Raw genomic sequence first — 27,793 nt, forward strand, 5'->3', positions numbered from 1 at the left:
TCCTGCTGACTCTGTCTTGAACGTCTGTTCAGTCTGGTCGTTCCGGTCACGACTGTTCTTTTTCGCTGCTGTCTTGTAGTTTTATTAATTCGATTATTTTCGGCAATGATCGCAAAATTTCTCCCTTAATTAATTATGATTGGTCCTAGCGTGAGAGTATTTTCAAATAGCGCGCCCGGCGACAAGTCGAAAAACTTAATTGAATGCTCATTTGGGGTTGCAGGTAGGGTAGGTTACCATCAGTGACAAATCACGATTTTGGTCAATAAAATAACCCAATTTACCCCGTTACATGATTTATCAAAAAATGATAGGAAACTTTTCTTGTAGAGCGTTAAATTCTCGACAAAAATCTATGCTGGGCTTATTTGTAAAATAAGCCATTGCCGAGGTAAAAAATTGCAAACTAAAAAAAATTTTTTTTCCCATGTTATTTAAGTGGGAAATCAAATTTCCCAATGCACTAAGCCCCTAATTGACTTAGAATTTTTATTCAAGCAGGAATATCTTTTGTGTACTATAAATTGTTAGTTTTTCAGGTAGGACAGAAAAAAAAATATTGCCTAAATATGAAACACCCTAATAAATACATTCCCGAGTCGAAATTCGAGTTCTGTTTTGATGGTAAAAGTATTCAAATCCTTTGTAGTTCAATTTGCCACTCCCCCAAACGCCTGTTTTGATCGTATAAGATGACGCGGACTAAAAGTACAACCAAACCAGACCTACAAAATGCTGTTTTGATTGTGAACATTACCCACATTATTATTATTGTTATTATTTTTACAACATTTTTTACAACGAAACCAGACGTAGAATAATAATAATAATTATTATTATTATTATAGTAGGGATAATAATAATGATTGTACAAATAGTTTTGAAATCTACGGACGCGGGTTCGAGTTTCACTTGGAGTCATTTTTTTTTATAATAATAATAACAATAATGATAATAATCATCATAATCGTAATGATTAATAAACCATTAATTTATAATATATTAAAATAACAATAAGATATTATAATAATAATAAAACAATTAAAATTATATTCTATATTTTCATAGTTTAAACTCTTTTTAATTGCCAAGTATTGAGATAAATAGATTTATCTATATCATTCGAATTATATTTAAATTACGCGAGATAAAAGATGATCGTATTTATTTTCGTCGAATAAATTAATACTTCAATTATTCTGTCACTAAATATCACTGAATGTTATTGAATATATAGCTATATTATTTATATCGCGTTACTTATTCTCAAATGACAGATTTTCATACTCCCTTCTGGTTTTAGGAAGCTTCTCAAAGCCAAAAAAGTGTGCATAGAAAAAAAAAGGATTTACTGACACAAAAATTTTTACTCGCCTAAAGAAAATTTTTACTTGCCCCAAAAAATTCTTTGCATTATAAATTGGAAACAAAAATTTATTTAAAACTAGAAAAAAATACTTGGTGCAAGGAATTATTTCTTGACTAAAAAAATCTTTTTTCTCCCCAAGACAATTTTTGTATTTAATTAATAATCCATAAAATTTCTTGGTGCAAATTAAAATTTTTTGCATCAAGAAATCTTTTTTTTCTACGTATTTTATAAATTCAGTAGCGGTATTTGGGCAGTCACGTAGTGACTGCGGGTTGCTCGTTATTACTAATATTAATAATATTATTGTATAAGATTCTTCCCAATTCAATAATCGTGGTAATATTCGTGGATACTATACTCAATACTGAAAATAAAAAAAGTTGGAAAATCCAAAAGTGCACACCTCAATCGCTTATTTTATTTTTAATTATTACTTTTATTTTATTTTTATTTAATAAAATTCGTTTTTTTTTAATTATGAATTTTCCTATTCACCTTTTATGTTATTAATTTAATTTTTTTTTTTTGCACATCTCATACTCCGAGTGATGGGAGTGAAAATTCACTCTAAATTCGCTCCCGCTTATTTACAGTGTGTACATAATAATTTCACACGTGATCGTGAGTTTTTATCTCCTCTCCCTCAAATATTCAACCCAATGGACTGTTAATTGTAGAGGCGTGGCTTATAACTCGGTTATATGAACTTACTAAAGTCCTCGATTGCATATCGGTTTCGTAGCGTTACGGTTAGCGCATAAGACTGGCGAGCGTTAGGTGATAGGTTCGAATCCCGGGAGTTGCGATTTTTCGTCGATTATTTCTTTCTACGGTAATCTTAATTTGGTTAATAGCATAGATGTAGTTATCCATAGAATCTAATAGATATTCTGCCTCTTTCACATTCTACCTCCAGAAGTTCCTCGAACTTCAGAATAAAAAAAGTTTTACGTAAAAAATTATTTTTGTATTTGAGTCAAATTCAAATATTTTATCATGTATTTATAATTTGGTACACGGAAAAAAGAGCAGTAGAAAAATTGAACTCATATCTGAGTATTTATTACAGTTTCGTATAGTAGTAAAGCGCTGCGACTTTGAAACTGTAAAAATTACACTTTTATCCAGGCATAACAAATATTACAGTTTCATACTTGATATTGTCCAGTTCTCTATAGTAATCATATTTTATAATTTAAAATTGTATTCTAAAAATTACAATCTCACACTGTAATTTTTTCTACAAATTCTTCAAATTTTATTTCCTGAGACAAAAAAATTTTATTATTACAGTTTCATATAGTAAAAAATATTTCTTTTGCTTGAGTTTATATTTCGAAATTGCTAACATATGAAATATAAGCTACAATCTTTACAGTTTCATTCGACAAAAGAGATTCTTTTTTTTTTGAAATTCGATATTTAATATAATGATAACTATAGTTTAAGTTCAAAAAATTTACAGTTTCATAAAGTAATATTTATTTTTTTCTCTTAAATCTATATAATAAAAATTTTTATGTCTATAGTACAATAATTTTTGTTTTTTAGTTATTATCGGATTTAATTGTGTTAATAAATATTCATAACCTTCAATAGAAGATGTGACAGAATCAGCTAATCCCATGTCCGGTTCATAAATATTGTCCGAATATGACGAAAAATATTAATATTGACGTACTTGATGTTGTAATGCTACAATACAAGGCAAATTTTCCTTACTATAATTTTTTAGTTTCCTCTTACATTGAGCTTCTTCATCTATATATTAATCAGTAATATCAACTATTGTAGATGAATAGTACCACAAAACCATCAATTAAAAATCAATTTTAACGATATAAACTTTTATTTAATAATTCAAATAATCACATAAAATTTATGACTTGACGCAATCACATCTAATAAAGAACTGACTATAAAACAGAAGCACAAAGCACAAGTTCAAACTTGTTTGTAGCCGTTTGTTACTCGAGCTATGGACAAGATGCCTCCCTGACGCTATTCGACTTATGGTCACTGCCTTAGCGTGAGTGAGATACTAAAAAGCAAAATATTAAATATTGAAAAATAAAGTTTTCAAACTGTAAAACTTACTGACTTAAATTTACAAATTGCTATCCGAAACTGTAATTCTTATTTACAATATGTAAATACTCTCTTACAAATTAATTTAGTTCAAAATTACATTTTCGATCGTTAATATTACTATTTCGTAGAGTAGAGTTCTTCTTAAGATATAGAATTTAAAAATTACAGTGTGAGTTGCGATTTTTCTCAGATCATTTATCAGTCTCGACAATTGATAACTCACAGTGTAATTTTTATATTATAAATAAATAAGAGGAATTATTTCAGAAAGGAAAAAATACATCACCAATAAATCTTAATTTTTACAGTTTCACCTATCAACTACTAATTTTTAAATAAAGCAACAACCAGATGAAAAAAGATTTTATACAATTGTATAAAATTATATACAAAAAATGGCTCGATCCGATTGTATACAACTGTATAGAAATTGTATAGAATTCTATACAAATTGTATACAAGTCCATATAATTATATACAATTTTATACAAATTATATACAATTCTACATAACCATATACAATTCTATATAATTATATACAATTCTATATAACTATATACAATTCTATATAGTTGCAATATATAGAATTTTATATAGTAATATAGAATTGTATACAATTTGTATAGAATTGTATACAATTTCTATACAAATTGTATACGATTGGATCGGACCATTTTTTCTATCCAATTATATATAGTCTATATATTATTATACATAGTCCATATATAATTCTATACAATTGTATAAAGTCTTTTTTCATCGGGAATTTAAAATAAAAAGTAAATAATACTTTGAAGATTTTTTTAACTAAAATTACATTTTAAACTGTAAAATTTACTGCTTCAAATTGTATTAATTTTATTACTATAACAAATTTCTAAAATTACAGTTTAAGTTTTAATGTTTGAAGATTTTTGCCCCGAAAGCCTATTTCTACTGTAGAAACTGTAATTTTTCAACTGCTCTTTTTTCCGGGTAATAATTATGATTTTATAATTATAACAGTGGTGTTGCTTCTAACGTGTTGAAGTGTTTTTAATTTCTTTATTTTTTTTATAATAAATAATTATCATTTTTATTGTTATTCTTATTAATAGTAATATGATTTCAAAAAAAAAAAAAATAAATAAATAAATAATGGGTCTGAGTGGGATTCGAACCCGTGCCCTCAGATCTGAAATAATGTTAACATCGTTATTATTATATTTAATAGTATGATTATTCAACGTCCGGTTTCGTTGTAAACTTGTTATATTAGGACAAAACTCCTCGAGTTACAACTAAACCAGACGTACGTTCATACAGTACCCAATAGCACAAGGTCAGTTTTGATTGTACATTTTTCTGGAATTAAGTCGAGAAAAAATTACAACGAAAACGGAACTTAGGTTTTGACTCGGGTTTTCAAGCTCTTCGAGCTCGAAAATTCCTTTGTTTCCTTTTTTTATGAGCTTTTCAAGCTCAAAAGGGTTACGTTTTAAGTTAACGTTTAAAAATTTAGAATAAAAAATAATTCATGAATGAGTGTTTTTTATATTTGTTCACAATTATGATCAATAATTAGCTCAAAAATAAGTATTTACGTGATACGTTGTATCTATATCGTGTAACTATATCGTGATACGAGCGAACATGACGATTTTTAGGCAGTCACTTCTAATGACTTATATAAAGAAGAACATATTAGTTTCAAGTAATTTTGTTCAGTAATTATAATGTTATTTAATGAAAAAAGCAGATATTGATTTGACGTATATTATTCCGTCCACGATATTTCTCGAACGGATTATCTGATTGAAACGTTCTTAGCAACAATTGAATGATTTCGTCGAGTCCTAAAGCTGATTAGATTTTGGAATTTATCGATTTGGAAGTTTCCGAAATATTCACAAAAAACAAGAACAAACTATTTTTTTTTCATTCTTTCGTCGACGATATCTTTCGAACGGATTATCTGATTGAGACGTTCTTGGTGGCAATCGAATGCTTTTATCGAGTTCTAGAGCTTAATAGATTTTGGAATCGATCGATTCCATAATTTCTGAAATAGTTACGAAAAACAAAAAAAAATTTTTTTTTTTATTCTTTCGTAGACGATATCGTTTGAACGGATTATCCGATTAAGTCGGTTGGGAGGGCAATTAGCGCGTTTAATTAAGGTCCAGAGCTGATTAGATTTTGGAATTGATCGATCCAACAGTTTTCAAAATATCAAACAAAAACGAAAATAAAAATTATTTTTTTCCGTATTTCTTAAATATCTCAGAGTCTATCGCTCTGAGAATTTCAGAATAGCATCTTAGCACCTTCAAACGTCGACATATGATGAAAATCGGGGTGAAACCAATAACTTCCCGAATTTTTTGAAAATCGTCGATTTTGTGATGGTGGAGTGGAGTGACCTGTGATTTTTTTTTAATAGTGCTGTGAAAAAGGGATACTACACTAGTTACTGTCATTGTTACTTAAAAACTACTCTATTATTTCTATTTTTCTTATACCTATGACTTAATACTACTTATTCACTAATTATTATTCTTATATATCTACTATAAATACTTAAAACTAGTATGCTTAAAAACTAGGACTAAAATTCTAAATATTATTTTCTTTTGTTTAAATAATTAATTACTATTGTACTTATTACTACTCTATTATCTATTGACTTAAAAACTATTACTTATGCTTCTATTTAATATGACTTATACTTTTGTATATAATATTTTTTTTTTTCTTTTTCTTACTTTATTATAAACATTATTATTTTACTTTAACAACGAGTTATTATTATTATTTATACTTATATGGCTGTGTTTTTTAAGTTTAAGATGAATGAATATAGCGAGATATAAAATTATATGGACGAACTGTATAAGTATGTGAATGCGCGGCCGAGCGAAAATTATTCTAAGTCCTGAGCACCAAAGTCAAAGGAAATAAAATAAAAACGCTTATATAGATTTTAAATGAATCGTTTAAAAGATTCAAGAGATTGAAAGAATTATGAAATGAACTGAAATACAAGAAATATTAGTGAAATTTAAAATAAACTCTAATATTTCAATCGTTCATTCTTTCATTTTCTATCCGTCCGCGCGGATTATCGTCGCTCGCACGGCTAAATTCTCGGGACTTAGTATTTACTTAACATCTTAAACGAATTCTTTTCTTTTAAATTCAATTTTACATACGATAAAAATAATTTCTCTCGATTTCCTTTGACTTTTTAACTCGGGACTTAGAAAAATTTCACAAACAATATACTCTTGATGTCAACAACAGAGGGCGAAGGAATTTATTCCCGTCCACAGTTACGGCGGATAGTTATTATGATAAAACCGCGCATTTAAGCCCGTAGAGGCAACCTAGTTCTCCAGAGACGTTGTCTGAGAAGACCATTCACGGACAACTAACGGAAACTCTCGTACCAGGCGTCCGACCGGACCAGGTAAGTGCAGTTTTTCATTTCTCATGGAGGGTTGAGGGACTCCACCCTGAGGCCTTCTGCCAAAGGGGTGGTGGGTACTTGTGAGCCGAGTAGGTGAGGGTCTGTCGGAGACCATCCACTGACCCTCATGAGATGGGGTTTCGTGTAGGGCCGACGGGGTAGTCGACCAGACTCCCCTGAAGCAACCGGGAAGGGGGGTAGACCGCGATCTTAGACCGCGTAAAGTTTGATATGTGTGTGTGTGTGTGTGTGTGTGTGTATGTGTGTATATTTTGTGTGTTACGGGACCGCGTGGAATTATTTAATAACCAGCGACATTTTGTTATGAAACCGCGTTAAAAGTATGGATATTACTTATTGTAAAGGTAGTAGAACTGAGCATCGGAGCTCATGTAAAAAGGTTTTGTTTGCTTTCTTATTTAAATAAAGTTTCTGATTATTGTTTATTTGTAAAACTGTGTATAAATTGAAGACCCCTTTTGAACCCTGGACTCCGGCGAGCTAAACCAAGCAAAAAGGGGTAACGGTTTATTTGAAATTGTCAATATGGTGACGTATAATTGGTAACAAATTAATTATTCATCTAAGTTCTGATTTTCTGGTATTTAAAAGGATTTGTCTTAATTAATTTGGGTTATATTTTATGTTTAATTAATAATTAAATTTAAGCTGGTTATTTTTACTCGTTACAATTTTCTCAGCGGGAAGTTAAAAATGTTAGTAGACATGTGCCTGATGATAACATATGGAATTAAATTTGTATATAGAGAAATCGGGTAGATCGATAGAACTAATTTTTTTTTGCATTTGCTGGGTCTCGAACCTGGTCCTTTATGGCTGCTAGGCAAGTGTCTTATTTACTAGACTTTGATATTATACATCGAAGCCAGAGGTTTTTAGGTACCATTTATTATTTAGACTGGTCAATTAAGGCTAATTACTTGATTGTTGGCTGAATCTAGGCTCAAGATTAACAAGCCGAGACTTGTCAATTAAATTGCTATCTTGGCCCAAGACTGGCAAACCAAGGCTCGTCACTTGAGTATTGGCTGAACCTTGCCGCAACACTGGCAAACCAAGGCTTATTACTTGAGTAGTGGCTGAATCTTAGCCCAAAATTTGCAAACCGAGGCTCGTCACTTGAACGTAGGTTGGTCGGGTCTCGGACCAACCTTTGGAGGCCGAGCCTGGGTAGCCCAGTATTACTAATAACAAATGAAGAGCGATTTTCACACATACTCCCTACATTTTCCCACAAAATTTTCCACACTTTCCCACACATTCAGCCACAGATTATCCCACATATTTTCCCACACATTTTCCCACACATTATTTTCCACACATTCAGCCACATATTATCACACACACATTTCCGCAAATTATCCCAGACATTATATCACATTTTCCCACACATTTCTGCACACATTCAACAACACTATCCCACACATTCAGCCACACATTATCCACACATTTTTCCACACCTTCAGCCACGCATTATCCCACACGTTTTATCACACATTTTCACAAAATTGTTCCCACACATTCAGCAACACATTATCCCACACATTCAGCAACACATTATCGCACACATTTTATCATACATTTTCCCACACACCTCCGCACACATTTTCCTACACATTTAACAACACATTATCCCACACATTTTCACACACATTCAGCAACACATTATCCCCCACATTCCACACAAATATTCCGACACATTCAGCCGCACATTATCCCACACATTATCACACATACATATTCCCACACATTTTCCCACACATTATCCCACACAATTTATCACACATTTTTCCACACATTCAGCAACACATCCAGCCACACGTTCAGCCTTACACTATCCCACACATTCTATCACACATTTTTCCACACATCCAGCCACACATTTTCACACACATATTCCTACACATTCAGCCACACAATTTCCCACACATTTTTCCACACCTTCAGCCACGCATTATCCCACACGTTTTATCACACATTTTCACAAAATTGTTCCCACACATTCAGCAACACATTATCCCACACATTTAGCAACACATTATCGCACACATTTTATCATACATTTTCCCACACACCTCCGCACACATTTTCCTACACATTTAACAACACATTATCCCACACATTTTCACACACATTCAGCAACACATTATCCCCCACATTCCACACAAATATTCCGACACATTCAGCCGCACATTATCCCACACATTATCACACATACATATTCCCACACATTTTCCCACACATTATCCCACACAATTTATCACACATTTTTCCACACATTCAGCAACACATCCAGCCACACGTTCAGCCTTACACTATCCCACACATTCTATCACACATTTTTCCACACATCCAGCCACACATTTTCACACACATATTCCTACACATTCAGCCACACAATTTCCCACACATTATCGGACACACAAATTCCCACACATTTTCCCACTCTTCCGCATATATTTTTCTACCCATTAAACAACACATTATCCCACACATTAATCCACGCATTTCCCCACACATTCAGCTGAGCATTATCCCACACATTATCAGACACACATATTCCCACACGTTATCCCACACATGTTATCACACATTTTCCCACTCTTCCGCATACATTTTCCTACCCATTCAACAACACATTATCCCACACATTCAGCCACGCATTTCCCCACACATTCAGCAGAGCATTATCCCACACATGTTTCCACTCATTATCGCCCACAATTTCCCACACGTTCAACTACGCATTATCCCACACATTATCACACACATATACCCACATATTCAGCCCCACATTATCCCACACATTCAGCCATACATTGTCCCAAACATTTTCCCACACATTTCCGCACACATTTTCCTACACATTCAAAAACACATTATCCCACACATTCTCCAACACATTCAGCAACACATTATCGCACCCATTTTCCCACACATTCAGCCACACATTGTCCCACACGTTTTATCACGCATTTCCCCCCGAATTTTCCCACATATTCAGCAACCCATTATTTCAGACATTTCCCCTCACATTATTACACACATATTCCCACACATTCAGCCACACATTCAGCAACACATTATCCCACACATCTTATTACACATTATCCCACACATTTTATCACACTTATTCCCACAAAGTTTTTCACACATTTGACCACACATTATCCCACATATTCTCCTACACATCATCCGACACATTATCCTATGCATGAACCCACATATTTTTCCACACATTCAGCCACGCATTATCCCACACATTCAGCAACACATTATCGCACACATTTCCCCACTTATTCAGCCACACATTATCCCACACATTTTCCCACATAGTTTCTCACACATTTGCCCACACATTATCCCACATATTAACCTGCACATCATCCGACACATTCTCCTATGCATGATCCCACACATTTTTCCACCCATCCAGCTACACATTTTCTCACACATTTTTTCACACATTCACACACATATTTCTACACATTTTTTCTCAAATTTTTCCACCTGTAAAATATTAACTCAAAAACTATATCAAATATTTATTTGCTGGATCGGGATGGTGAAAGAAATAATAAGTCACTAATTTGGTGTATTGTCCATATTTAATAAAAATAAATTACAGATAATAGCGTAGAGTACAAGAGTCGATCACGAGTTTATATCAGAGCACTTATTGAATGTAATTTGATTATGTTTAGTTTTCTTGAGTTCAATATAAATTACATGGCACCGTACATGTGAAATATTATATACATATATATAGAGCGCAGTTGTGAAAATTGAGTTTATCGAGTTTAAAGATTACGATTTTCTATAATTTTACACGGCACCATACACGTGAATTAATTTATAGTATAGAGCGCAGTAAAGAATAAATTATTAACAATTAATGATTCATAAATATCACAATTAGTTCGAGTATAATTTTAATTCACAAGTAAATTTAATTATGCGACATGAAGAGTACGAGTAAGAACCGAGTAATAAATACTTAGATGCGTAGAGAGCCGAGTCTGAACGTATAAAATTCTTTGCAGTCACAAATAAAATTTGATATTTATTTTAGAGATTAAATATTACTGGATGACTGAATGATGACATCAGTCACACCAGTTAACATCGGGTACGAGTGAATAATTAAGCAATGAGTAATGAAAGTGAATGTAAATTAAGAAGAATTATTTGTGGCTGCAAAGTCACGTGATGGCGAGTATATGTATAGGTATAGCCGGCAGGTTATTTTGACACGCGGTCAACACAAAAATGATCACAGATTTTATGAATTAAGTTGAGAATATAAATGAAAAATATAGATAAATAACAATACCTGATGAATTAGCGAGTAATAATCAAATTGATATAATCAATGAAGCAGGATAATTTGCACGATGTACTTGAATATTATGAATAGTGACAGCACGTGGTGTTCTATAACAGGTGTTGTAGAATAATGCCAGTTGCCGCGTAGCTGGCTATCGAGTTGAAATTCCGAGTATCAGAGGGCGCGTCGATAGCAGCACCTCTGGTATAGTAGAGCGTAGAGTTATCAAGTGTTTTGGCGCGAACATTTGATATTTACGCAACATTCTGCCCGCCATCAGGAACAGAGTTGCTGATTATGATCTTGAGTACCTGATGATTGCTGAATTGATTGCCGATGATTTAGGCATCTGGTTTGGGAGCAAGTGGTAAGAGTGCGAGCTTGGCAATCGGTCGAGTGAGAGTACCAGTGGCTGTTTGAATGGTAACCACTCGAGTGAGATTGTCCTTCCCTGGATGTAGCGCAGTCACTTTAGCAAGTGGCCAGAGAGTTGGTGGAGTTCGTTCATCAGTGAGAAGGACGAGCGAGCCGAGTTTGATGTCAATGCGAGCATGATGCCACTTGGTGCGAGCTAGATGGCGTTGAATGTAACTGGTGGACCAGTGTTTCCAAAAATGCTGGACACGTTGCTGAATGAACTACCAGCGAGAGAGTCTTGATACTTCTGTATCCATGAGTGAATGTTCAGGGATGGCAACGATTGGTCTCCCAATGAGAAAGTGACCTGGAGTGAGCGATGAAGGATCGTGAGGATCGTCTGATAGAGTCTCCAGTGGTCTCGAGTTCAAAATCCCCTCCACTTGCGTTAAAAGAGTCGTAAGTTCTTCAAACGTGAAGGCTGATTCTCCGAGTGTGTGAGTCAGGTGATATTTCACCGATTTCACTGCGGCTTCCCATTTACCACCCATATGGGGAGCAGCAGGGGGGTTGAAATGCCATGTGATTTGATGCACAGTGGCCCAATCGAGTAGAGCATGAGATTCTTGAGTGCCTTGAGTGAAGAGCCGCTTGAGTTCAGAGTATGTGCCTTGGAATGTTGTTCCACAGTCGCTGTAGAGTGCTGTACATACCCCTCGACGCTGAATAAACCGTCGGAGAGCTGCTATGAATTCTGATGATGAGTAGTCGCTGACAAGGTTGACGTGAACTGCTGATGTGGTCAGACAGACAAACACACAGATCCAGCCCTTGTATATCCTGGTTCCTCGACCTTTCCATGATTTGACTGATAATGGACCAGCGTAATCGACTCTAGTGTGAGAAAATGGTGGCGCTGGAGTGACACGTTGAGTTGGGTGTTGTCCCATTAATTGCTGAGCCCGAACACCTCGGTGACGAGCACAGACGAGACATTTGAGTATGTGTGAACGTACTGGTTGACGTCCACCAATGATCCAGTGTCGGAGTCGAGTATGAGCGAGTGTGAGTTGAGTACCACCATGCATGGTACGCTGATGGGCATCAGAGATGACGAGTCGAGTTAGAGCAGCATCACGAGGTAAAATTGCAGGATGCTTTTGTTGATCTGAGTCTGGAGCATTTTCCAATCTCCCCCCTACTCGGATGATGCCATCGGTGTCTTGATAAGCCACCAACCGAGCAAATGGGTGATCCTTTGGCCATGATGCCTGTTTTGCGAGTAGTTGGAGTTCACAGTTGAAGTGAGTACGTTGAGTTTCTTTGATACAGAACTGGAGTGCGAGGTTGATTTCAATTGATGTGAGTGGACGATCGAGAGTCGAGTGTGGTATGCGTTTGATCATATCGCGTACCCTCCCACAGATAGCTGTTACTCTGAGCATGCGCAACAGTGGGATTGGACGTTCCATTAGCGTCCAAGACGAGTTGAGCGGTTGAGCCGAAACATGAAGTGATTTGACTGGACGTTCTTCCAGGTGAGTATCTGCATCTTTATGAATAGGACTGGTTGGCCAGGACGGCGAGTCTTCGAGCAACCATGATGGGCCAGACCACCATAGTTGATGAGTTTTAAGCTGACTGGTTGTTAAGCCTCAAGTTGCACTATCTGCTGGATTGTCAGTGCCAGGGACAAACTTCCAGTGGCCATCTGGAATGAGTTCTTGAATAAGTGACACCCTATTCCTGACAAAGTCTTTCCAGCGAGACGGGTGCGAGTGTATCCACGTGAGCGTGATTGATGAATCGGTCTAGAGATATGTTGGCACATGCGAGTAGTTGAGTGTGGTCTGGCAGTGTTTGACGAGTTTGGCCAACATGTGAGCCGCGGTGAGTTCCAAGCGTGGAATCGTTAGGGGTTTCAACGGTGCCACCTTGGTTTTGGAGCAAAGCAGCGTAACCTTTGCCCTCTGAGTTCGAGTTGTTGGTAGGACCTTGATAAAAACTGCCGCAGCCATCGCCAATTGCGAGGCATCGGAGAATCCATGGATTTCTAGAGCCGAGTTCGTGGACGAGTGGATCCATCTGGGAATCTTGATGATATGAATCATGTCGAGTTGAGTTTTGAATGAAGTTCATTTCTGTCGTAGTTCTGCAGGTAATGGAGTGTCCCAGCCGAGTTTGACAAGCCAAAGTTCCTGCATGAACATTTTGGCTTGAATTATGAGTGGTGATAGGAATCCCAGAGGATCAAAGATCTGAGCAATCTCTGATAAAATTGCACGCTTTGTGCACGGTTGAGTTGAGCATGGTGGCGAGTGTTTGAACGAGAATTGATCCTTGGTTGAAGACCAGTACATCCTAAGAATTTTGGCGCTGACTTCTGGATCCTCTATTTTGTATTGTGTAATCGCTTCCACACGATTGAGCTGAAGTAATTTGCAATGTTTGCTTGCCCATTTGGCGAGTGGGAATCCGCCCACCATGCACAGACCCTCGATATCATCTGCGACTGCTTGCAGTGACTCGAGATCATCTGCGCCTCCGGAAATGTCGTCGACATACCGACCTTTAGTGAGTGGATCGATTGCGAGTGGGAATCTTTGTCCTTCATCTTCGACTAATTGGAGCAGGGCTCGAACAGCAAGAAATGGAGCTGATTTCGTCCCATAGGTAACTGTAGTAAGTTTGAAGGGAATGATGTTTCCTTCCTCATCAAACCAGAGTATTTGTTGCAGACTCTGGTCCTTTTCGTGAACCAGAATTTGTCGATACATTTTGGTGACATCTGTGATAAAGATGAACCGGTGTTGTCGTGAGCTGATGAGTACGTCGAAGATGTTAACGACTAATTTTGGCCCGATATGCATGATGTCGTTGTGTGAGAGTCCTGAACTGGTTGGTTTTGAGCCGTTGAAGATCACACGGATCTTGAAGTTGTTGTTGTCTTCTTTCAGTACCCCATGGTGGGGTAGAAAGTATTGAACTGATGATGTAGATGATGCCGCAGGCACCATGTGCTTGAGTTCGAGATATTCTGTCATGAAGTTCATGTAGAGTGTTTTGAGCCGAGCATCATGATCAAGCCGTCGCATGAGATGTTGTAAGCAGCGACGAGCTGCTGTGTATGAGTTCCCCAGTTGTTGCGGGTCTGATATTAATGGCAGTCTGACAATGTATCTGCCAGAACTGTCTCGAGTGTGAGTGTCCCGGAAGTGAACTTCACAAGCCTCTTCTTCGGGAGTTAATGAGCGTGATTGAGTTGAACTGACCTCTTCTTGGAGCCAGAACCGAGTTAATAAGTTTTGGAGATCTTGATCATGATGATTGGAGACAGCATGATGAATTCTCAGTGGTTTGTTGAGCCGAGCTTGGACTGGACCAATGATAATCCAGCCAAAAATTGTATTTTAGGCGAGTAATCCAGGAGATTTGCATTTGATGATCTCGCCAGTGATGACCTGGCCGTAGTAATCAGCTCCAAGGATGACATCCGTTGGACCTGGAGTTCCAAAGTCTGGATCTGCGAGCGTGAGATGCGAGTACTGTGCCAAGTCAGTATTTAAGACTTGGTCCGATGGTAATTGAGCAGTTAAACCACTGAGAATGTGTGCCTTTATCGTGAGTGATTGATCCGAGTAGCATGAGCGCAGAGTGAGAGTTGCACATCCCCTGATACGGCCAGCTTTGGCTACACCGATCCCTAGGATAGTAAGGTGTGATCGAGCACGAGAAATATTCAGCATTCTTACCAATGAATCTGAAACAAAGGATATCTCAGAACCGGTATCTAAGAGAATGCGTATTGGATGGGTACTTAACTTGGTCACTACGTAGACTTGACAAGTCGCGAGTAACGTAGCGTAATGATGAGCTTGAGTACAACCAGTTGTTGAATTCTGAGTGGATGAGTGATGAGTACGAGTGCTGCGATCATGAGTATTTTGAGCTTGAGAGTGGGCAAGAGTGCTGTTTGAGTGCGATGAGCTTGTAGTAGGCGAGTGTGAGTGAGTATCGAGTGCTGGAGTGTCGTGCGGAAGCGCAAATTCTTATTGAGTTCGAGCAGGAGCCCTTTGAGTGTGAGTTGCAGGGATTCCTGGATGAATCATAGAGTGGTGTTGTTGTTGACACGCTCTAAAACGGAATTCCGATTTGCATGACTCGACTCGGTGGTGTGCAAGGCAGTTTGGACACAATCTGGCTTGGATCACCAGCTGAGTTCGTTGTTGTGGAGTCATCTTGCCAAACTGGTCACGTCTGTCCAGGTAGTGGTCACCTTGGCACAGGTCGCACGGATACTGTGCTTTGGCCACCACCTTGGATTGAGTGCTTGCTGGTGTTGATGTTCCAGCCAATTTTGGAGCCGAAGATGTTGCCACATGAGCGTACGAGTTCTTCTGGATCTTGGAGCTTGAGTGAGCGTTCGAGTGACTGGGTTTCTGCTGATCACCAGCCATTGAGGTACTTTCCTCGTACCGTTCTTGAGCACGAGCACAATCCGTGAGGAACTGACGCAATTGTTTGAGTTTTGGGAACTCTACTGGAGCCCGCAGAGACAATTCCCACTGTTCACGAGTTGAGCGGTCGAGTTTAGAGATGATAATGTGAGTGAGAAGGTAGCAGTCTCCATCCTGGAGATTGACCTTCTGAGCGAGGAGTGCATTGATCGCCTCGTGGGTCTGGTCAATGAGCGAGTAGAGTTGTTTCGAAGAGCGTGAGGTGAGTGCTGGAAGGTTGACCAGCTTGTCGAGCTGAGCACTGATGAGTAAGCGAGGTACATCATACCGCTTGCAGATAGCAACCCAGGCGAGTGAGAAGCTTTCATTACACATTGGTGTGTTGGCGATCGCTTGAGCAGCTTGTAACGGGTACTTTTATTAACTAATTTATTGTAAACAAATCTCACCCCCGGCTCGAGTGAAGCTCGCCGGAGTCCAGGGTTCTGACGAGGGTAAATTATTGTGCAAAAGTAAACTATAAGTAAATTACAAATCCTCTTTATTCTAATAAAAATAACAGTAGTACGATTACAATAAAACAAAAAAAAAACCCACTCATACACGGCGTTACAATTCTCCGTTACTGCCGTCGGTACAAATCGCGTTGCTAAGCTCCCCTTCTCGGCCCTCTGTCCCCGGTTCCTGACGGGTAGCTAGTGCCGCCCCGCAGGTCCTATTCCGCGTTACCCGAGGGGAGAGTGAATAAAATCCACCTCGCCCCCACCTACTCAGTTGTGATTGCCTACCACTGTTTGGCTGAAGGCCTCCAGGCGGGGAGTCGCCTTTTTGTCGTGGGTGAAACTGTTCTTGTACCTGTGTCGTAGTCCGCGCCAGGTAGAGTGGACCCTCTTTAATTCCTCGTCTAGAAAACTCCCGTCGAGGAATTAAACCCAGAGAAAAGTTGCCCAACGGTGAATAATTTTTCGGCTTTATCACCTCAACCTTATTGATCCATCAGCGAAAATTATTTGCCCAACATCGCCACCTATCGTGTGCGGTGGAACTTCGAAAACTCACCGATTCATTCTAAGTCCCGATTAATTTTTGCTGTGAAATATTTATTTTCATTCAGACAATTCATAATTTTCCACAACAAATTATATTTTCGTACAAATTTTCGCCGGGACTTAGGCCCATGACATTCAAACAGAAAATTTAATTTATCATAAATTATTTTCTATTTTAAATTTCCTTCGGACTTAGAATGAAAATTTAATGAGTATTAAATTATAACATTTAAGTAGATAATACTTTGCAGAAACTCGATTTTTGTTCTTCTTTAGAACAAAAATTATCGGCTCACTAATTCGCTTCTATCAGTTCGACGCTAGTTGCCGCAAGCGAACCAACGTCGACCTTGTCGGCCCTCTATCGCAGCGATGGCGAACTCTCGACGTTCACTCTCATTTCAACATTCATTTAAACTGAACCGTCGCTGATAACAATTTTAATCACGGAAATAATAAATCAAAATAAAAATAACACATGTTTATAATAATATTCGCAAGTAACTAACTAATAATATTTAAATAATCATTTAATCATAATGAAAGAATATATAGTACTAACAATAGTAATAATAGTAATTAATTATAATAATAATAACGATAGTAATAGTAATCATAGAAAATAATCGTAATACGAAATAAAAATAATAATCGTAAACAAAACAAAACAACAAAAACAAAATACTGTAGTGTCATGGTCCACTGCCATGTTCCTCACAAGCTTGACCTGTGAGGTACGTCTTCAGGTAGTGAAGACGTTCGACGTCCTCCAGGCCAGCACGATTGATGACGACGGACTTGAACATGTCCCGGAACTCTGGCCACTTGGCATAGTCAGCAGAGAATGGAGTGATGTTGAGTGGAGCGAGATTGACGCTACTGTGTGAGCGTTGAGTCGAGTTCTGAGCTTGAGTTGGTTGAGCAGGAGTGTCGAGTGCGTGGATGAGTGTTGATAGGCAAGTGCGAGCTCCCAGGTATGACCTGTATGCTACATCAAAGATGCCATCCTTGATGTACGAGTGCTGGAGGAGTTCCTCCGTTGCATTGGCTCCCAGGTAGTCGTGGACAACGGAAAATTGCTGCCACTCCTAGGTGAGTACTTCGAGTCGAGCCTTGAGTGGTGCTGCACCTTCAGCAGCAGTGAGTGCTGAAGCAAGAGCTTCAGTGTCTGAGATCAGCTTGTAACGGGGTGGAATCCTTCCACATTACATTTTAAATTAAATTTCGACTCGCGCCAAAAGATCCGCCCTCCGTCTTCAACAACTGTCAACAACTGGAGAAAACACAGTCACTGATGCGCCGGGGTCGCTACGGTCGAGTCCCGACATTTGGTTTTAGGGGTTGGTCAGCCTGAGTGGAGAGGTACGAGGGCCAGAGACGACGAGCGATCGCTCTCTTGGCTCGCAGCAACCGCCGTGGACGGACGTGCCTTTCTATCAACTACCACTAACATTTTGGTTTCCACAAGTTTCTATCTACTACTACTACTACTACACGTGCTGCTAGTCATCATTCAAATTGGGCCAAGAGCATATAAGCCCACGGCTCGTGGAAGCTTATTTCTTTTATTAAGTTTATTAAGTTTATTAACGGTTATTTATATAATAATTATTGTTGATTGGATCTGGTCGATGGGAAAGGATTGGAACGGTTTGGTGGACTTGGAAGGAAGGACTGGGTCTGGTTTTGGTCTTGGAGGAAAAGGATCGTTGGAATAAGAAGGACTGGTTAAGGTTGGAGATTATTGGAGTAAGTGAGCTCGTTTGTCTTATTGTCGGGTTAACTATTCATTTATTAAATAATATTTTATTAATTGAGGAGTCGTTATTTGTTAAAGTAGTCAAGCCACTTTGTTAGAGTCAGTAGAGTCACATTGTTGTTTATAAAATTAGTCGAGTCAGTGTCATCCGTCATTTTGGTTATTGTTCATCTCATTAATTATCTGTAAAGCGGCTTCGTCAAATAAATGCCATTGTTTTATATTTAAATTGAACATATAAATTTCATCTACCACAATCTTCCTAATAAGTTAGGTATAAGAAATTCTCTCTTCATATTTTAATACTGTGTGGTCCAGTAAGGGGCTTACCCTCACCTGGAGATACTGAGTTCAGCTGGACAGGTTTGCAAGACACCTTAAGTTTTGCACATGTGTGGGACACTTATTGTATTGAGACCACAGTCACAAATTAATATAATAAGTGCACCCATTACAAGCTTCATTCTGGACAGCTGACTGCTGATCTTGAGCTCGAGTTCGCATCCCTTTGTGGACTTCTTGCGACTCCGCTTCTTGGGATCCTAAGTGTCGAGTGCCTTACGAGTCTCCACATCAGTGATGTCGGAGTCGCTGGGGTTACCGGTGGCTGGTAATATCCCAGTTGGAGTGGTCGAGTGGTCATCACTTTTAGTGATGACAACGGTTGGAGTGAGTGGGAGAGTGGGAGCATCGTCCTTGGACACTCCTTCTCCCGTCGAGTTCTTCTCATCAGCCATTGAATCTGATGAATTGATTGTAATATTCGAATTTATTGATTATAGGAGCAAGAGTTTAGTCTGTGATCACTTTTACGCGGTTTCCACCATCCAATCCGGCTCGAAGGACCATAATGTAAAATATTAACTCAAAAACTATATCAAATATTTATTTGCTGGATCGGGATGGTGAAAGAAATAATAAGTCACTAATTTGGTGTATTGTCCATATTTAATAAAAATAAATTACAGATAATAGCGTAGAGTACAAGAGTCGATCACGAGTTTATATCAGAGCACTTATTGAATGTAATTTGATTATGTTTAGTTTTCTTGAGTTCAATATAAATTACATGGCACCGTACATGTGAAATATTATATACATATATATAGAGCGCAGTTGTGAAAATTGAGTTTATCGAGTTTAAAGATTACGATTTTCTATAATTTTACACGGCACCATACACGTGAATTAATTTATAGTATAGAGCGCAGTAAAGAATAAATTATTAACAATTAATGATTCATAAATATCACAATTAGTTCGAGTATAATTTTAATTCACAAGTAAATTTAATTATGCGACATGAAGAGTACGAGTAAGAACCGAGTAATAAATACTTAGATGCGTAGAGAGCCGAGTCTGAACGTATAAAATTCTTTGCAGTCACAAATAAAATTTGATATTTATTTTAGAGATTAAATATTACTGGATGACTGAATGATGACATCAGTCACACCAGTTAACATCGGGTACGAGTGAATAATTAAGCAATGAGTAATGAAAGTGAATGTAAATTAAGAAGAATTATTTGTGGCTGCAAAGTCACGTGATGGCGAGTATATGTATAGGTATAGCCGGCAGGTTATTTTGACACGCGGTCAACACAAAAATGATCACAGATTTTATGAATTAAGTTGAGAATATAAATGAAAAATATAGATAAATAACAATACCTGATGAATTAGCGAGTAATAATCAAATTGATATAATCAATGAAGCAGGATAATTTGCACGATGTACTTGAATATTATGAATAGTGACAGCACGTGGTGTTCTATAACAGGTGTTGTAGAATAATGCCAGTTGCCGCGTAGCTGGCTATCGAGTTGAAATTCCGAGTATCAGAGGGCGCGTCGATAGCAGCACCTCTGGTATAGTAGAGCGTAGAGTTATCAAGTGTTTTGGCGCGAACATTTGATATTTACGCAACACCACCCATTCAGCCACACATTTTCTGTCACATTCAGACACATATTTTCCACACATTTAGCTACACATTCAGCCACACATTATGCCACACATTTACTTGCACATTCATTCTTACATTTTCTTACATATTCAACAACAGATCAATTTACAAAGTATTTCACACACTATTGCACATTCTCAGTCACACATTCATCCTTATTTGATCTCACAAACCTAACCACACACTGACTTACACATTACCCTGCAGAATTAACCACTTATTCGTTTACATGTTCTATAGAAGTTAAGATCGTATTTCCTTTGAACAGTATTATATATTTCACCATTTTACATGTTTAATGACTTTTTTTTGGATGACGGAGTGTGTTTCACATCTGTGTTACACTTACTTGGAAGTCTCTATGGCTTATCCATCCATTTTTTGTTTGCTGCTTCACAAAATCTGTAATGTATAATCTGTTAGAGCTAAATCATACAATTAAATAGTGTTACTTTTATTAAGCTAAGCACTTCTCTATAACAATAGTTTAAGTACGGTTTTTACCTTCGCACGCTTTTAATATTTCCGGTGAAATGGCTTTGTCAGCACTTTTTCCCCGACCGGTTACACTCATTTTTACTAATTCTTTTCCGAAAATTTTCTTTAAAATTATTCTTGTTAATTTTTTAGGGTTATTTGTAATTTTTATCGTTTTATTGTATTATTCTAGTGAAACGAATACTCCACTACTTTTAATAATCTTAATTTTATTATTATTTGTATTTAATGTCATGTCAGTCGAATTGCCGTCATTTTTCTTTTCATTAATGTCATTATTGTTTGCGTTTTTATAATTTGTGTTGATCGTGTTAGTAGTATTATTTATAATACTGATACTGCCAGTCTTTTCGTCATTAGTAATTTCAATTTTAGTATTGTTATCGTTAGTATCAGTATCGTCACTGTTGATATGGTCTGTGATATTTTTTAAAAGGTTGATATCGTCAATGTTTTGCGTATCAGTATTATTATTGTCAGCAGTAGTATCGTCACTGTTGATATGGTCTGTTATATCTGTTAAAATGTTGTTATCGTCAATATCTTTCGTACCAGTATTATTATTGTCAGTGTCAGTATCGTTACTGTTGTTATGGTCTGTTATATTTTTTAAAATGTTGTTATTGTCAATAATATTAGTGTCAATATCGTTAATGTTCGTATTAGTTTTTTTAGTATTGTTATTGTTAGTATTTTTGTCGCCAAAAGTATGAGGGTCAGTAATGTTGTTGGTGGGATACTTGATATCATGATTGCCGCTATTTTCAAATCCTTGGCCAATAACAATTCCATTTGTATCAACTTCTAATGACTTCAGCCATTTTTTCTTATCTAAAACGAAACATTTATTGAAATATTATTCATACTAAAAAATAATACTGAAAAGATAGCTCGAATTTGCATTTTCAAAGAAATAAAGTTATTGATTCGGTGCAACTTCCGGAATTACTGTGCGTCGAAAGCATCAGGAGATTATGAAGGGTTCACCCACAAGACCAATGATTTTTTAAAATTATGATGATTAATTATAAAGAAAGCAAATACAAACACAGAGGAGCATCAGTTTCAGGACAGAGTAAAAATAACGAATTATTGATAAGTTAACTTACTGCTTTGGGCTACTATTTTAGCAGGATGAATTTTGTTGTTATATGAAGAGAATGTGCCATCTATTCTCTTTCTCACACACATGTGAACGAACCGAACTGTCCTTGTTGCACTTACATTAGCAAATGGAAATTTCAAATAAGCCGTTCTCAGATATAAACTGCAATTTCCGAACGAGAAACATTTCATTCGATAAATGATAAGTTTACGCATCGAATGACATATTTTGTTTAATAATTTGGGTCTTTACCTGTGAAAACGGTTCATTTGAAAATCGCCTGGCACACTCTCTTAAGCAAGACAGTAACTATATTTTGTTGATTTAACAATTTGTTTAGTCGAAATTATACTAAATGATTTATTTTTGTGCCATAAAACAAGAGCAAACATTTTGTTATAATTTATTTAATAATTTTTCTTTTTGTATTCTTATTTCAAGTTTTATCATAATTTTATACTTACATAAATGTCAAATATATTATAATCAGCAAATGTATTGAGAGATTTGAAATTAACGGATAAACGTCAATTTATTTAAAATAAATAAGAATCTACAAAAAAAAAAACATTTGACGAAATAAAATAGCGAGATAAACTTCGAAACATATAAGGATACATTCGGGCGTTCCAAAACTTGGAAAATACGAATTTATCCGAGTCAAAATTTGAAATGTGGATTTGCCCTTCATATTCGAAATTAGGTTATTGAGTCTAAAATCATGGTTATATGAGGGTATTGAGGGTAAAATCACATTCGAGCAATAAGGCAAGCTAGTGAGCAGAACTGTAAATCTCACCTAACTTTGGGAGTTTTGTCCGCTTTTACCAAATGTAGGGTGAATTTACAGTCGGCAGGAATGTAAAAATACCCTCCAAAACCTACTTTTCAATTGTGGAAAAGATCCTTATCGGTTGGTAGGTAAGGGAAATGAAGGGGATATCAACTATAAGATTAAAATTTCTGTCATAGTCGCGAATTTCTAAATAAAAAACATTACAAATATTTGTAAATTAATTCATAGTATAAAGATAAAACAAGTATAAACAATCACGCTAGCAAAAGATAAGAAAAAATTGATGTCAGAATCGATTCAAGCATCAATTTGTATTTCAATGGAAATTGGTGATCGTACGTTTATAGCTGAGTCAATTAATTCTGAATAGCTTGAATATATTAATTGTATTAAAATATATTAACAATAAATAATAAATATTTTAACTAAGCTATCGTTCTAGATATCTATTTATTTTAATTTATCAAAATTCATTAAATTAAAAAAAAAATGTGATGAGTCAATTACTTTTTACTTTGTTTAATGAGTTAATTACTTTTTCTAAAAAGTCAACGGTATATTCATAATTTTTATCTGAATACATTTTTTTTTCTATTTTTCTAACTTTGGAAAAATGCTTAAACTATTAATTAAAAATAGTATCAAGAAAATATTTGAATATAGATTGGATAAAATAAAAATTCATTCAATTGAAATTTTAAAACCGTCTGGATAAAATAAACATATATAAAGAAAAATTTGGGACTTGGAAAAATTCAATGGATTTAAAAGAGTTAAAAATTTGCTTAAGTCCAGAATAATTTTACAATTTTATTTTGGACTTAGAAAAATTTAATCGACTGACATAGTTAAAAAGTTTATAAGTCTAAAAAAATGCTGTCTTAAATTAAATTTTAGGCAATGAAGGATATAATAACAGTTCTATAATCACTTTGGAAGTGTGGTTTTACCCTCCGAATGCTACTTTGAGGGCATCGAGATCGAAATTATAGTCCCATTGTGAACAGGCCATTAACAAAAGAATTGAGGGTATCTAGGCTAAAACCACATTTCAGATTTCGACTCGGGTACTCACGTTTAGAAAGAAGTTAATGTAGTGTAATGTAAAGAGAACTGTACATGATACATTGGATTGTTTGTAATGTTTCATTGAAAAAAAAAAAAATTTATGGACCGATGGCTAGTTAAATGATTGGCTGAATGTGTCGGTCAATGTATGGGACGATGCATGGCTAAATGTGAAGGAAAATGTATGTAACAATAGATGATAAAATGTATCGGGAAATGTCTGATTTAATATGTGGGTAAATGTGTGTGTAAATATAAAGGTCCATGTGTAGCGGGATGTCAAGTCGTATGTGTGGCTGAATATGTAATTCTAATTGTTGCGGGATGGGAAAAAAATGAATGGGCCAGTTTGTGACTTGATGTGTGGTTGAATGCTGGGAAAATGGATGAGACAATGCCTGGCTGAATGTGTTGAAATGATACAGATACTGTGTGACTGAATGTGTTATTAACTGTCTAGCAAAAATGTGTAGGGAGAAAACTCAAGCTATGTATGAGTAAATAAGAGAGACGATTTCTGACTGAATGTGTAACTAAAAGTCTAGCACAATTGTGTGGGATAATGTATAGGACAGTGTCTTGCTGAATGTATGGGTTAATGTGTCGCTGAATGTCTGGGTTAATGCGTGGCTGGATATGTGGGATAATGTGTGATTCAGTGTGTGTTCACATTTTGGATACAATGTGATGAATTGATGATAAATATATGGCTGAAGATATAAGACAGTGTGTGGATCATGTGTAGTATATGTTTGGTTGAATATGCGAGACAATGTGAGGATAAATATATGGTTCCATACATTTTCCTATGTGTAACTTTCCGGTTACATTTCAATATCAAGATCTTATAGAAAAATGTTGATCCAATTGATGTCTAGAGCTTAACTCTAATACGAGAATAACTATAAAACAATACTGAATGCGAAAAAATCTATCAGAGATAGTTTGTAGGGAATTAAATGATCTACAAAAAAAAAATTCTCGAGATTTTGTGATAAGTTTGATAGTTGTGCCGAATAAGTAAAACGATATTGAAATTTACTGAAAATTTGAATTCACGCTCCAATAGCTTTTGATCAGATGGTTTTAACAATAATGATATGTCACTTTTTTTGTAAAGCGTTTGATTCCCTACAAAAATCATACCGTGAGCTTATCTGTACAATAAGCTATTGCAAAGGTATGAAGTTCCAAAGTAAAAATTTTTTTTTCCTGTGTTATTTAAATTTTGAATAGAAAATCCGGATGGACCAACTGTTACTATCAATATTAAGGACTCTAAAGTCAACCGTTATATTATTTCATTTTCCTGCAAGTATAGAAGCTGTTAGTGCATTAAAACATAAAAGGTGCTCTAAAATGACAGACCCGTAGATATATATATATATATGGGTCATTCCACCAAATAAAATTATTTTTACGGGGCGACCCTCGTCGATTTGGTTCAAACTTTGTGGAGTCGTTCTATATATTAAAAAAAAAATTCTCTGAAAATTTGAGCCTTTTATTTGCAGCTGTTTCAAAGTTATGATTTTTTGGATTTTTTAAAAATTTTTGTTTTCAACTTTTTCATTAATTTTTTTGAAGGAAAATTTTTTTTTTTTTAAATGAGCACATAACAGTTTTTCGTAGGAAAAATTCTCAGCTTTCCAATAAGAATATCCATTTTTTATTTTATGTTACAGAAGACCTTTTAAAATTCGATTAAAGACGAAAAAACGATTTTTATGACTGTGCGGCGCTTGATACATCTAATTTGATATTTTTTTCTGAAAGCTGAGATTTTTTCCCACAAAATATGTAATTTTCACGATGTGCATATTTTTTGTCTGAACAAAATCAATAATTATTTAAATGCAAGTCATTAATTTTATAGTTTTAACAAACTGTAATAGTTCATTGTGTGGCAAGAGATGAAACAAAACGATGTCAGACGAAAGTAAAGTAGGCTGCCCGAGCCGTAGGCAAAAGCTGACAGTGATTGCAATCTGAAGTCGTGTTTCATTTAGTGTTACACACTATTTTTTTCATGATTACCTGCATTGAAAATTATTATCAGTGTCAGCAGCTAGTTAGAATCAAGTTATATTAAGACCAATGGTGTGATCAACCATTAGTGTACGCCTAACTTATGATTTGCAATTTATAACTAAACAGAAACCATAAATACTATTTATTATGTACACAAATTTTCATAAAACTTGATTACAATGTCAGAACTGTCATTAACGCAGATGACATCAATAGTTTGAAATCACTATTGAACAAAACTCAAGAATCAAAGTTCAAATTACTGATTCCTAGACTTGAACCATTGATGCTGGTATCATGAAAAATAGTTTTATAATTTTTGTTTTTAGAGCTTTACTGCAGATACATACCTGAAAACATATCCTCACACCACAAAATTTATACATCCGGATATTCAAAATTCTACCAGCGTTGATTTCACTGTTATAATCAACCCTTATTAAAAGAAACGACTCAAAACGATTGGAAAAAAAATTTTAAATACTTTTTAATGTTTTTGAATACTTTTGAATCACCCTTTTTATGGGCATTTAACATTACAAATCGTTTCGAATCGTTTTGTTTAATCAGGGAATGATGACTTTTTATAGAAAATAAATGTTTTAGACGTACGATACTTGGAGTCAAAAACGGTGAAAGAAACACAAGCAGTGCACTATCTCACCTCTTCTTGATAACTTAAGATATATATGTGTTAAAAATGTATCAACATCCTCAAAACAAATAAGAATTAACGTTTTTTAATCATAGAGAGTTTATATTTTATTTAATTTTGTTCAAACAAAAAATATGCACATCGTGAAAATCACATATTTTTTGGGAAAAAGTCTCAGCTTTCAGAAAAAAATATCAAGATAGATGTATCAAGCGCCGCACAGTCATAAAAATCGTTTTTTTGTCTTTAATCGAATTTTAAAAGGTCTTCTGTAACATAAAATAAAAAATGGATATTCTTATTGGAAAGCTGAGAATTTTTCCTACGAAAAACTGTTATGTGCTCATTTTAAAAAAAAAAAATTTTCCTTCAAAAAAATTAATGAAAAAGTTGAAAACAAAAATTTTTAAAAAATCCAAAAAATCATAACTTTGAAACAGCTGCAAATAAAAGGCTCAAATTTTCAGAGAATTTTTTTTTTAATATATAGATCAACTCCACAAAGTTTGAACCAAATCGACGAGGGTCGCCCCGTAAAAATAATTTTATTTGGTGGAATGACCCATATATATTAGGGTGATTCATTTCCGCAAAAGTTTTTTTTTTTAAGTCCTCAAGCAAAATCTCAATTTACATCGAAAAAAAAAAAAATTCTCACCAAATATGAGCTTTTAATTCCAAAGCTAAGTACTTGCCATTTGATTTCAAAGATTTCCCATTTAAAATACACGTAAATTAAATTACTTTTTTTTTTAACTTTCTAATACTCAGCTGCGTTTCATGATATCAA

The 27,793-nt window shown here is 35.6% G+C and overlaps 4 protein-coding genes across 4 annotated transcripts; all 4 read right to left on the reverse strand.

Moving 5' to 3' along the window:
* Positions 1-11,897: 11,897 nt before the first annotated feature.
* Positions 11,898-13,022, reverse strand: LOC130667192 (uncharacterized). The gene has a single exon (XM_057468683.1). It carries the CDS (start codon positions 13,020-13,022, stop codon positions 11,898-11,900), a length of 1,125 nt encoding a protein of 374 aa, XP_057324666.1.
* Positions 13,023-13,751: 729 nt separating this feature from the next.
* On the reverse strand, positions 13,752-15,362 carry LOC130667193 (uncharacterized). Its single transcript, XM_057468684.1, has 2 exons — positions 15,053-15,362; positions 13,752-14,992 (listed from the first exon to the last, which is right to left on the reverse strand). The coding sequence occupies exons 1-2, from the start codon at positions 15,360-15,362 to the stop codon at positions 13,752-13,754; spliced, it is 1,551 nt and encodes a 516-aa protein (XP_057324667.1).
* Positions 15,363-15,665: 303 nt separating this feature from the next.
* On the reverse strand, positions 15,666-16,448 carry LOC130667194 (uncharacterized). Its single transcript, XM_057468685.1, has one exon. It carries the CDS (start codon positions 16,446-16,448, stop codon positions 15,666-15,668), a length of 783 nt encoding a protein of 260 aa, XP_057324668.1.
* A 5,063-nt stretch (positions 16,449-21,511) lies between these two features.
* LOC130667195 (glycosyltransferase-like protein gnt13) lies at positions 21,512-22,539 on the reverse strand. The gene is made up of 2 exons (XM_057468687.1): positions 22,458-22,539; positions 21,512-22,179 (listed from the first exon to the last, which is right to left on the reverse strand). Exons 1-2 carry the CDS (start codon positions 22,537-22,539, stop codon positions 21,512-21,514), a joined length of 750 nt encoding a protein of 249 aa, XP_057324670.1.
* Between the last annotated feature and the right edge of the window lie 5,254 nt (positions 22,540-27,793).

Source organism: Microplitis mediator, chromosome 4 (genome assembly GCF_029852145.1).
Source record: "Microplitis mediator isolate UGA2020A chromosome 4, iyMicMedi2.1, whole genome shotgun sequence".
NCBI classification, from domain to species: Eukaryota; Metazoa; Arthropoda; class Insecta; order Hymenoptera; family Braconidae; genus Microplitis; species Microplitis mediator.

Coding starts and splice junctions, on each gene's coding strand:
- LOC130667192 (XM_057468683.1), bottom strand. CDS start 13,022: ATGATCAAACGCATACCACACTCGACTCTCGATCGTCCACTCACATCA.
- LOC130667193 (XM_057468684.1), bottom strand. CDS start 15,362: ATGCTGAATATTTCTCGTGCTCGATCACACCTTACTATCCTAGGGATC. Junction 14,993..15,052: donor CACTGGCGAGATCATCAAAT/GCAAATCTCCTG, acceptor TCATTGGTCCAG/TCCAAGCTCGGCTCAACAAA.
- LOC130667194 (XM_057468685.1), bottom strand. CDS start 16,448: ATGTGTAATGAAAGCTTCTCACTCGCCTGGGTTGCTATCTGCAAGCGG.
- LOC130667195 (XM_057468687.1), bottom strand. CDS start 22,539: ATGTGTGTGAGAAAGAGAATAGATGGCACATTCTCTTCATATAACAAC. Junction 22,180..22,457: donor TAAAATAGTAGCCCAAAGCA/GTAAGTTAACTT, acceptor GTTTCGTTTTAG/ATAAGAAAAAATGGCTGAAG.